Here is a 12632-nt window from a genome sequence, read left to right on the forward strand (position 1 = left end):
AGGGACCAGTCCCTGGAGAAGGACATCATGCTTGGTAAAGTAGAGGGTCAGTGAAAAAGAGGAAGACCCTCAATGAGATGGATTGACACAGTGACTGCAACATTGGGTTCAACCATAACAATGATTGTGAGCATGGCGCAGGAACGGGGCAGTGTTTCATTCTGTTGTACGTAGGGTTGCTGTGAGTCAGAACCTACTCAGTGGCACCTAACAACAACAGGGTTGGAGGAAGGAGCCTTAGTGGTGCAACGGTTAAGCTCTTGACTGCTAACTGAAAGGTTGGTGGTTTGAACCCACCCAGCGGCTCCTCAGAAGAAAGGCCTGGTGAACTGCTTCCATAAAGATTACAGCCAAGAAAACCCTATGGAGCAGTTCTGCTCTGTAACACGTGGTGGTCATGAGTCAGGGGCCAAACAGGAACCAGCTCCACAGCAGCTAACGATGACAACAACCTGAGGTCTGTTCACCCACAGAGGATGGTCAGATGAGCACACTGGGCAAAGTCATGGTTGCTGTCTTCTGGCTGTTTCTCAAATGTGCATATTACTGTTCAAATCTCGCCACTGAGTTGATGTTCTGCTAACTCCTTTGGAGATAAAATAGAACTATTTTTTCATTAAGATACTATCTATATCTGAATGCAGCCCATGCTCTCTCAGTTCCCCCGGTGGTATAGTGGGAAAAGGCCATTTCCTCCTTTGGAAGCCTTGTTCTTACACTGTGTTTCAGATCGTTGTGGCATGTCTTCAAGGCTGAGAAAAGGAAAAAGTGTCCTGGGGAGCTGGGCCTTCTGTGGATTAGGATGCTCTGATGGAGCAGACCACCCCGCCTTGGTGACTGCGCATGGCTCTCTCCTGGGAGAGGAGCAATGTCACCTTTATGGTTCCTAATCATCATTTTTCAGCAAGCAGAGCAGGGTATCTGGGGGAGCCAAAGTGGCTTCTGTCATTTAAAAATCCTCAATCCTCCTTTGCTGATACCTCGCTTGCCTCCGTTAACTGCTGGCTCCCAGGACTGTACCTCTGGCAGTTTGACAGAAGGACCCCCATTTTCTCCCCCCAGAGTCTGGTGTCTTCCCTCCCGTGGTGCTTCCTCTGCACTTTGGGTGCATTGTACTTAAGTTGGTTCTTTTTTTTTTTTTTTTCAGAACAAAATCCTCTTTGAAGATGCAAACTGGGGTCACACAAGGAATTTACAGTCTGCTTTTCTCTGTTTGCGTTTCCTGCCTCTGACATTTGCTTTCAGGCCAATTATGAGCTTTTTGGCTCTTTCCTTTTCACCATTGCTTCTTCTCAGACAGGACTGTGAGATCTCTGTGCATGGAATCTCACTGGTGCTGTGGCTTAGGCGTCACCCTGCAGGAAGCAGGGCGTGGAGGACATGCCCTTTTCTGATGCACATCTTTCTGTCCCCAAGGACCTTGGCATGGTGTCAGAGTACTTCGTAGGGTCCAGGTATGCTTGTGGAATGAATAAAGGTCTCTGTAAGCATGTAGTGGGTGCCAGGTCCTAGGGCGTCAGTGGAGGCCATGATAAAAACCAATAGCCAGATAATGTTATTATACCTGCAGATATACTAAGACAATTTGGGATTTTAGCACTATCTAAAAATAATTCACTCTGTTTATCTAAATTATCTAAAAGTAATTTTACTCTGTTTAAAAATAATGTAGTGGCTGTATTAACCTTAGGTAAATAATTTGACCTCTCTGAGCCTCCATTTCTCATCCATAAAATGGGCCTAATAGCTACGTCATTGTGTTGTTCTGGGATGAAGTGAGGTATGGTAATGGAAGATTCTAGCACGTGCCTGGAAATTGGGAGCCACTCAGCACACGGTCGTCTTCCTGTCCTTTTGATGGACACGTTTAGTGTCTGCTCAAGTTGGCACAGTTCCCGCTTCGTTTTCTAGTCATTGAAACGTCACTCCTCCTATCTACCCCTCAGGCCCTGGGTGTCTCCTATGGCCTCCATTCTATTGCTTCCCCTTATCTGATGGGTCTGAGAGCATCGAACCTTGTTCACTGGGTCCAGCCCAGACTTCTGGAGGCAGTTGTAGAAGAACAGGGGGACTTCTGTTCTGAAGGCCACAGGAGGATTCTGGAGTCATACTTGTAGGCAGAGCCCAGAGAGGGGTTGAAGTCCTTAAAATGACTAGTGTCAGCCTGTCTAAGATACTCATTCTGTTTTCTTTTTTTAATGACAAATTATATTAGATAATGGGAGTGCAAACAATTAAGTGTTTGGCTACTAACCGAAAGGTTGACAGTTCAAACTTCCCCAGAGGTGCCTTGGGAGAAAGGCCTGGAGGTCTTCTAAAAGGTTACAGCCTTGAAAACCCTACAGAGCACAGTTCTACTGTGCAACGCATGGGGTCACCAAGAGTTGAAATCGACTCGGCGGCAACTGGTTTGGTTTGGTGTTTTGGTTTATATTCAAGAATATTCTAAGTCATTGATTAAGAAATTCTCTTTCAAAAGAGGAAGAATGATTTATGCCACACGTAGAGAGAATTTGGGTCTGTAGTGCATCGCAACACAGTGACACTTGTCTCTGAGGAGTCCCAGGAATGGCCTCCTGTCTGACCCCCCCGTTGGAGAACTCCAGGCATCCCGCGGAGTGAGATGAGAAGACAGCTCTCCTATCCCAGTTCACTGAGTCTTCAAGTTTGTGAAATTGATCAGCTCACATCTCCCGAGAGCCTCCCAAAACCCAAAACCAAATCCACTGCTGTCCAGCTGATTCTGACTCATAGCGACCCTATAGGACAGAGTAGAATGGTCCCACAGGGTTTCCAAGGCTGTAGTCTTTGTAGAAATCGACTGCCACATCTTTTTCCTGTGGAGCTGCTGGTTGGGTTCAAACCACTGACCTTTCGGTTAGCAGCCAGCCGCTTTAACCACTGCACCACCAGGGCTCTTCTGAGAGCTCAGAGGCTGTGTGTTACAGGAGCCTGAGAACCCGGCCCTGGAATTCTGTCCAAGCGAACACTCAGCTCTGTAACTAAAGCGCTGCAAGTTACTAAAGTAGATCTTGTGAAGGCTTTTCTTTCAAAATGGAACTTTACAGAACTGAGACCCTGTAATATAGCCGCTGCTGCAGCAGGCAGAGTGGCCACTGTGTGCCAAGCACTGTGGTTAGCGTCTGACAACGTCTCATTCACTCATCCTCGTGATAACTGTGAGGCACGAGCTATTGGCCCTATATACAGATGAGGAAACTGAGGCCCTGAGAGGTGAACTTACACAGGACTGAGGGGCAGAGCTGAGCACTGCGTTCTGCTCAGTCTGCCTTACAGGCCCACCTCTTAAATAGCACGCAGTCTGCTTGCTCTTGAACTATTTAGTTCTCAAATTGGCTGTGTAATTTAGTTTGTCGCTGTTGTTTTAAACAAAATCACCTCAAACATATCAAGTGCTCTTTGCTCTCGTGTGGACAGTAGGCACACACTGATGTGTGTAGTTTAAGCTCGGGCTTAGAAGGTCGTTTAGGCAGTAGATCCTCAGCCGGCAGCCTGCACGCCCAGCCCTCCGAACCAGCGGGTGAACTTCTTTTGGTTTGCACTGTATTACTTTTTTTTATTATGATAAAATATACACAACATAAAATTAGCCATTTTAACCATTTTCAAGTGTATGGTCCACTGACCTTAGCCACACTCAGAGTGTTGTGCAGCCCTCACCACTGTCTCTTTCCAGAACTTTTCATTACCCTGAACAGAAACTGGACCCCTTGAGCAGTCATTCCTCATTCCCTGCCCCCAGCCCCGGCCACCACTAATCTACTTTCTAACTCCATGCTGTTGTCTGCTCTAGATAATTCATATACATGGCATTATACAGTATTGGTCCTTTTGCCTGTGGCTGATTTCACTAATAATTCATTAACTGTAATAATAAAATAATTATTAATAATGAACCTTATTTCCAGGTTCATTCACGTCACGGCATGTATCAGAACTTCATTCTGTTTTATGGCTGAGAACGTCCTCCACTGTATGGGTAGACCACATGTTGTAGAGCTAGGCATCGGTGTAGGGATGGTTGGATTGTTTGCACCTTTTGGCTGCGCTGCAGTGAACATTGATGTACACATCAATGTTTTTGATTAGTTGTTAACGTTTCAAACCAGAAATTTCCCATAAATACCGGGATTTTCCTCTTCTCTCAGAAGATCAACCTTCTGGGAACATGAAGCCCACATTTCCTCTGGCAGGCATTGGCGGGAGCTGAGGCGGGCTTGTCTCTTAGACAGGCGAGTGCTCTGCAGTTTACTGTCCGCACCACTGTCTCCCTGGCATTGACGTCAGGTGTCTGTTGCCATTTATCATCCCAGTAAGCCATTGCTGTCTTCTAGAAGGGGAGCTATTCATGACATTCCTTATGAGTGTCTACAGTAGTTGAATGATAGCAGGTAGACCAGGAGGGTTTTCTGTTGCAAGAAAGCCTTCTTATCTAACTTGCTTTACTCACATTCTCTACCTGCCCGACCCCCATGGGTGTGACATGGTGGCTGCCTGTGGTCCAGCCTCTCATTTTACAGAGGAAACTGAGGCCAGAGAGGGAAAGTGACTTGCCTAAGATCGTGTCTTCAGTTGATGACAGAGCCAACACTGGAACCCAAGTCCCTGACCCCCAACACAGTGCTCCTGCTTACAGGTGGACTTGGTAGGCACTGGGCAGGCACGCTTGCTTCCGCGTTCTTGGTTTTGAAAGGTCTCGTGGAGACACACTTGCATCTTCCTCAAACACCTTTCGATGTTAATATTTATTCAGCCCCCTGGTATTTTTCTTCTCCTTCTTGGATTTTGAACATCACAAAATGGAAAGTTTGTACAGATTGTCTCATTACGATGCCATCATAGTTTTGGTGTCAGGAACGATCCTTTCCCTGTGGAAATTTATTATAATTAGCAAAACTGAAAAAAAACACCATGAAAAGCTGTGTTTGTCCCTCTGGTTCTTACCTCATTGACCCTTAAAGCTTTTTATTTGTTTTCGGTGCCAATTTTCTAATTTCTTGTGATCATTAGGGTCTAAAGGTCTTCCACTGGTTTAAACACTAACTCGGGAGGAAAGAAAAACCTCATTCTTGTACTCAAGCTAGCTTAGTAAAGAGACCTTTCTCTGCAAGGCGAGAGCTGGAACCCGTGGTAATTCATCGATGCAGCCAGCGAGAAAGCTCCGCCGTTCCCGTTAAGTGTCACCAGGCAGGCAGAGAGGCCTGTTCACAGGATGTGCCTGGCATCACCTTCTGTCACCTTCTCCTTTTATATGATGCTTTGCTTGTCTGCTTTCACCGGCAGCAGCGGAGTGAGCATCGGAAGTGCTAAATGTGGGTGGGGAGACCCCCATCTGTCATCTTCTTCCTGGTTCAGGGGCTCCAAGAGACACCTTTGCTTTTCACAGCTAAGTCAACATAGGAATGTTTACAGTCAGCTGCTTCCAGCCAAGAAAACCTGCTACCCACCTGAAAGCAAGGGGCGCGTGCGCTCTTCCCTCCTGATCACTGAGAGCACTTCCTTTTCATCAGTAGTAAAAGAGGTGTGAGCAGGGGCAGATTATCCAATAGGCAAGGTAAGCACAGTGCTTACATTGCTTACCAGATCATCTGTAGTGAACAATTTCACATTTTTCCACCACATCAAAGATTCTGCTTCTAGGTATGGCTGGCTTCTGTCTCTCTCCCAACCCCACAGCGCCTCCCCACAGAAAAAAGTGAAATTGTGTGCTACAGATTAGTAAGTAAGCACAAGTAAGCCCGTGGTTACCTTGTTTACTGGGTCATCTGCCCCTGTCCAGGATTGTGAATTTTGAAAAGAGGCTTGGATTCTGTAGGGAGGTGCTGTGGGGTTGGGAGAGAGACAGATGCCAGCTATACCTAAAAGCAGAATCTTTGATGTGGTGAAAAGCTTGATGTGGTGAAATCCATGTGAAACTGTTCACTGCAGATTAGTAAGTAAGCACAGGTAAGCCTGTGCTTACCTTGCTTCCTGGGCAATGTGTCCCTGGGTACGTGTGTGCATGTACATATGTGTGCATATGAATGTATGTGCGCGTGGGTGTGTGCAGTTCACTTCCAAAAAATTAGCCACTGAAAACCCTGTGGAGCACAGTTCTGCTCTGACACGTGGGCTTGCCGTGAGTCAGAATCAACGTGATGGTAATGTTATTGGTGGGGTTGCCATGGGCTGGAATCAGCTGAGCGGCAACTGGTTATTGATTTGCAGTCCCCATCTTACAAAACATCCAGTGCCCTGCGTATGCTTTGAATGTTCATTTCCCAGTTTTGTTTCTTAATCCTGCTGAAAGCTCTGCGTTTAAGGGGAAGGGCAGAGTCAGCTGGAACGAACATCTTCTAACACTGGGATAAATGGTTTGACAACCATCCTGGGTCTCATATGGAACCCTGGTGGCACAGTGGCTAGGAGCTCAGCTGCTAACCGAAAGGTTGGTAGTTCAAATCCACCAGCTGCTCCTTGGAAACCCTATGGGGCCCTTCTACTCTGTCCTCTAGTGTTGCTATGAGTCAGAATTGACTCGACCGCAATGGGTTTGCTTTTGGTTTTTGTGTCTCAAATGCATGTTTTCTCTGAGGATATTGTTTGGCTAGAGTTAAAAACATTCATTTGATAGTCTTCTGGTTTTCTTTTTCTCCCAGCTGAATAAGAATTTGAGCCCTGAGGTTTAGGATCTCAGATCTGGGGCAGCAGAGATTGCTTGCTGGTCCCCAGGCCTCCCATTTCACAGGAGGAGGTGGCAGAAAAGCTGTAGAGTCATATTAATTCAGTATGGCTTGTAGAGTTGAATTCTTGCGGAGATAGTTATTGGACAAGCAGATACGCGAAGGACCAGCTCCGCCCAAAGTTCAGACATGCCCAGAGGGCTGGAAGGAGTCACCTGGGAAGCCCTTTGTCAAAAGACTGGGTTGGTTCAGTAGCTGTATAAGTCTCAGTGAGAAAACGGCAGGAACCAGGTTTAGCATGCATTCGGAGCCTCATCATTTCACCTAGAAAAGTAAGAGCACACAGGGATTCTCTCAGGGTGCTGCCCAAAGGTCCAATAGAATGTGTCCAAGAAGGCAAGCTGCTCCCAGGTGCTCATGGGGTCTAGGCTCTTGAACTCAGCCTCTAAAAATGCCCTGGAACGTCTCCTCTTTCTCAAAGAAGCAGATGCTTCAGCACTTTGGGGAAAGATACGTTTCACGTGCTTTCCAAAGAAGGTGCCAAAGCTGGCCCAAATTAGAGTCCCTGGGGAACGGGGAGGCGATCGGGTAGAGCTTGAGGGTTGGCCACAAACCACTAACCCGAGGTCTTGACCCCTTTCTTTATCCCTAAGTGACGCAAACTGTTAATACACTCAGCTGCTAACCGAAAGGTTGGAGGTTCGAGTCCACCCAGAGGCACCTCGAAAGAAAGCCCTGGCAATCTACTTCTGTAAAATCAGCCATTGAAAAACCTACAGAGCACAGTTGTACTCTGACACATGTGAGGTTGCCACGAGTCAGAGTCAACTCCAAGGCAACTAGTTTTTCCCTTATCCATCCCAAGCATGTGCTGGGAGGCTCAGGTGGTGCTGGTTGCTTTGGCTGGGCCACCTCTGTTCTAAAAGTCTCCAGATTATGTTTTCATGGGGACATAGATTCCTCCTCAACATCCACTCTCGGCTAATTGACATTTTTCCCCCGCCCCCAGATGCTGATCTGGCAACACCCCAGGGCTGCCCCTGTTTTGGTTCCAGTCTTAGAGACTTTCATGCATAACCTGACAAAGCCCTGGGGCAGCTCGTGTCAGCTCCCCCACATTCAGCTTCATTAGGTGGATAGACTTGCTAGTGTCTGATTTGAGCAAAGTCCCTTACTCTCCTCCCTGAGAGCCCCAGAGGCCGAAACCAACTGGAGCCAACTGCCCAGCCTCCCTGCCCGCTCCGATACCTCCTGCAAGAGTGTAAAGGAATGGAAGGAACAGAGCAAAGTGGGTGAGATGGGGAAATTAAGAGCCCATTGTGCTTGCTAGGATGGTGGCCAAACGGTGCCACTTCGGAACACCGTGTAAATCACTGAGTCCCCTTGCATCACAGCAGAGGATCCAGAGCGGGCCAGCCAGTTGAGGCCCTCATGTAGCCTTGCTGTCAGCAGAGCGCCGTTCTGGGTCAGCACCGCTTTGCTCTTGGAGTGCTGACCATTATTCCAAGTGTTTCAGTACACACACCACCCACGTTTGCAGTTCCCTACTTTCGCTTCCTCACTTTATTTCTGGGATTAACTTGGTTTACTATTCCATTTAAGAAAGAAGACGCATTATTAACCCATTGCCATCAAGTTGAATTCTGACTCATAAAAAAAACCAGAAACCAAACCTCTTGCCATGGAGTCACTTCCAACTCATAGTGACCCGACAGGACAGAGTAGAACTGCCCCACAGGGTTTCCAAGGAGCGGCTGGTGGATTCCAACTGCTTACCTTTCAGTTAGCAGCCAAGCGTTTAACCACTGTGCCACTGGGGCTCCTAGCCTCACAGCGACACGTTATTAGCAGATATAATTTGAAAAAGCTGCCGTTTATTCATTTTTGCATACAATAGCCCGGCATGGGGTCACCGTGAGTCAGGGATGACAGCAACAACATAGCTGTAATTATATTGAACCTGCCATTTTCACTCAGCATTCCAAGAATAGCCTGTCTTCCTGTATAATCACAATAATTTTCATGGTTGCATCGTAGTCCATTGAATGGAAATGTCACAGGTACCCTGGTAGCTCAGTGGTTAAGAGCTCAGTTGCTAAGCAAAAAGGTCAGCAGTTGGAATCCACCAGCCGCTCCTTGGAAAGGTTTTCTCCCTAGTCTGTGTGATTCCTTAGGTTGGGCTCTCCAAGATCTGTTAGAAAGGTGACGAGCATGTCGGCCAGGGCTTCTGGAACTTCAGCGTGCATACAGATCACACGTGGATCTGGTTGAAAAGCAGATTCTGACTCAGTAGGTCTGGGGCTGGCCTGAGAGTCTGCATTTCTAGCAAGCTCCCATGTGATGCCGAGGCCGCTGCTCAGGCCATTGGCCATCATGTAACGGCGTTGGTGTCCTGGCATTGTGAGGGTTACAAGACCCACTGTACCAGCCTGGTGCGTGGGCTGGTTACCTAGGAGCTGTGCCCCTTGCGATCCTTTCTAATCAAGAGGAAAGTTTTGATTAGGCTGGCGGCCAGAAGAGGTCAAAACTAGCCCCTGCTCAATCCCGGCTGCCGTTACGGTTGCCTGCAGAGCTTTAGAAAACGAACACAGATGCCAGGACCCCTCTGGACCTGTACAAACGGCATCCCTGGCAGTGGCACCTGGCTACTAGTATTTTTAAAAACTTACCTAGTTTTAAAGGTGACTCCACAGTTGAGGACCATTGTTTTAGTGCACAGAAGGCCCACCCTAAATGTCACTGAGCGCCAGCCATGTTTTAAACCTAATTGGATGAAAAGCTCAGAACTCTATATGTGACCGAGTCCCCAGGTACCTCTCTCTCTCTCACATACGTACACACACACACACATTGTCTCACACACGCACTCTCACATACACACACTCTCACACACGCACTCTCACATACACAAACACACACACACTCTCACGTACATACACACACACACACGTACTGTCTCACACACACTCTGTGTCACACTCACATACACACAGACACATACACACTCACACACACAAACACACAAACACACACACACTCTGTCACACACACTCTCACACACACACACTCTGTCACACACACTCACACACACACACACTCATTCTCACTATTGCTCTCTATCACTTAATAAGGCCTAGATTCTTTCCCCCAAATAGATGATTCTACCAGTTGAGACCAACTGATTGGTACATTTTCCTCCTGGGGTCAGGGCTGCTTTGAAGCTTTAAAAATACAGATACTGCTTTTCCATTCCTGCCTGCTGTGCAGTCGAGGGCTGGTTTCCCCCTGGACGTGCCGTCTAATGGTGACCCCAAGCCTGCGCCTCTCGGTCACGTCACCCAGTTTTGCTCTCTTCACAGCACATCACTGTTTGAATGGGTCTGAGTCTGCATTCGTTCTCTTGCTCATTAGCAGTCTGCTTGGCTTGTCTTTAAGCTTCAGGACAGCAGCGATCTAGTTCATCTAGTCCACGGCTGCTTCCTCAGAATACTGAAGATCAGTTCATCTTTGTCCAAGAGTATGATTTTGGCATCATTTTAGAAAATTCTTAGGGTCTGCTTCCAGCCCGGGCTCCAGGATCAACTGATGCTAGACAAGGCATCTAACTTCTCCAGCCCCCGTTTCTCCATAGCCCACCCCCTAGTCATGACGTCACGGTGAGGGGCACACCCTGTATATAGCTCCCTAAGCATCTTGAAAAGAAAGTATTCTGAATAGTTTGATGAAGATAATTTGATCATATTACCCACCCAGCTCAAGAGCCTTCAATGGCTCCCCATTACTCACTGAATAAAACCTGCTGATCTGCAAACAGCATTCCCTGACGTTTCTCCCATCCCACCTGCTGCAAAGCCCCCAGTCCTATCAATGCCCTGTGCTTTGGACACTCACACCCTCAGGCTGGAGGCTCTCCTCCACCTTGTCCATCTGATGCTTGCTTATTATGTCCTCCGGGAAACCAGCTGTGGGTGCCACCTTTTCCTTTTCCTTTGTTGCCCCTTGTCTGCGCTTTTTTCTTTTAGAACTTAACACATTGTATTAAAGTTATCTGTAGGGTCGCTGTGAGTTGGAATTGACTCAATAGCAACAGGTGTATAGTATATGGGTATAGGGTCATCATGAGTCAAAATCGACTCGACCACAACGACTTTATTAGTGTGGCCAGGTCCTTTAACCAGACTGTGAGCTCCTTGAGGCCAGGTAGGATGTGACATATCTTTTATTCCCCACCCTTAGCACAGTGCCTACCTAGCACACAATAGGTGTTCATGAAATCATTGTTGAATGAATGAATGAACAAGATAGAATAGGCTTTGGTCACATGCAAGCCTGGAAGGTCATTCTCACGGTTGAAAAGCTCATACTGACATGGTTGTAACAAGAGCACAGATTGACTAGCTGGTGCCTGGTGCCAGCATGGCCTCGGCCCTGGGGGTGTGCAAGATGGCGGGCAGGAGGCCCAGGATGCCCTGTGCCCCCGCCAGTCACCACCCCCTGGAGTAACACCTGCTCTTTCTCTTCGGCAGTTGCCTTTTCTGGCCTTGGCTTCACAACGTTCTACTTGGCCGGCAAGCTACACTGCTTCACCGAGAGCGGGCGGGGCAAGAGCTGGCGGCTGTGCGCCGCCATCCTGCCCCTGTACTGCGCCATGATGATCGCCCTGTCCCGCATGTGTGACTACAAGCATCACTGGCAAGGTGAGTCCCCGTCCAGGCCCCCCACCCTCGCAGCGGTCCACCCCTTCCCTTCAGGAGCAGGGGCAGACTCAACCAGCGTAGCAGACCCGGTTCCAAAGCACATCACATGTTCAGGCGCATGCGGGCCTTCCTGCTGCCCTTGCCGGGGCAAGAATGGAGCCCCTCCTCCCCTGGCGTCTAAAAGAGACTCTGCCCACGTCAGGCCCTTCTCCCTGGCCAGGGACCCAGTTGTGTTTTCCCCCTTGGATCACTTGCCTCCGTCCTCTTACTGGGTGCCAAGTGGCCTTGGCTCCTTCCACACATCACATCCACCCTACAAGGACATTTCTCACCACGGATGCTCTGCCAAGGGGTATGCCCGGCTGAGGGATGAATTCCAGCAATGCTCCGAGCGGCTGCTGCACGGCTGGGAGGAGGCCCACCTATTGTATCAGGCCTGGGATATGTGTAAAGAAAACAAAGTAACACAGAATAATTGAGAGGCTTGTCCCGGGAATCTAACCTACCATGCCGTGTCCCTCTGTAGATAAATTGCAGCCCACAGCCGGCCTGGAGAGAGTCATCCCCACCACGGCAGACGGGGCAGACAGGTGGCCACGGGAGGTGTGGCCTCCACCAGGCAGTCCTCCTATCACCTTGATAGGCCCTGGGAGCTAGGAACCGGGCTCTCTGGGGTGAGTCCTGAGTGGTGCCCAGGAATCTGCATTAATAACAAGCAAGCCCATTATTTCTTTTTTTTTAGTTTCTTGTTAGTATTTTTTTTAACTATTTTTTTAAATTGATGTAATTAAATGAAGTTTACATTTCAAGGTAGTCTCCCATACAGAATTTTTTTTTTTTATAACATACATTGTTATGGGACCCCAACTGCTCACCCCTTTCTGCGACAGTACACTCCTCCCCTCCGCCCCTGATTCCCCATGAACATTCAACCAGCTCCTAACTCTCTCTACCTTCCCCTCTAACCTCTGGACAGAAGCCGCCCCTTTGGTCTCTTATATCTACTTGTCTAAGAGGCACATTCTTCACGAGTATCACTTTATGTCCCCCAGTCCAGTCCAATCCCTGTCTGAAGAGTTGGCCTCGGAAATTGTTTTAGTTCTGGGGTGATGGAGAGACCAGGGGCCATGCTTTCCGGGGCACCTCCACTCTTAGTCAGACCATTAAGTCTGGTCTTCTTACTAGTATTTGAGTTCTGCACCCCATCCTTCTACTGCTCCATCAGGGACCCTCTGTTGTGTTCCCTGTCAGG

At 48.3% G+C, this 12632-nt stretch overlaps 1 protein-coding gene across 5 annotated transcripts in view; it reads left to right on the forward strand.

Annotated features, from left to right (window-relative positions):
* PLPP4 (phospholipid phosphatase 4) overlaps positions 1-12632 on the forward strand; it is a 130673-nt gene that overhangs the window by 105949 nt on the left and 12092 nt on the right. For 4 of the 5 annotated variants that reach the window (XM_004374900.2, XM_012555140.2, XM_023729899.1 and 1 more), the window contains one exon: positions 11210-11380. The exons of the other annotated variant lie outside the window; for it this stretch is intronic. In XM_004374900.2, coding sequence (XP_004374957.1) covers positions 11210-11380 — 171 coding nt within the window. The remainder of the gene's footprint in view (positions 1-11209; positions 11381-12632) is intronic. 5 annotated transcript variants of the gene reach the window in all.

Source organism: Trichechus manatus, unplaced genomic scaffold, assembly GCF_000243295.1.
Source record: "Trichechus manatus latirostris isolate Lorelei unplaced genomic scaffold, TriManLat1.0 scaffold00031, whole genome shotgun sequence".
In the NCBI taxonomy this organism is placed as follows: Eukaryota; Metazoa; Chordata; class Mammalia; order Sirenia; family Trichechidae; genus Trichechus; species Trichechus manatus.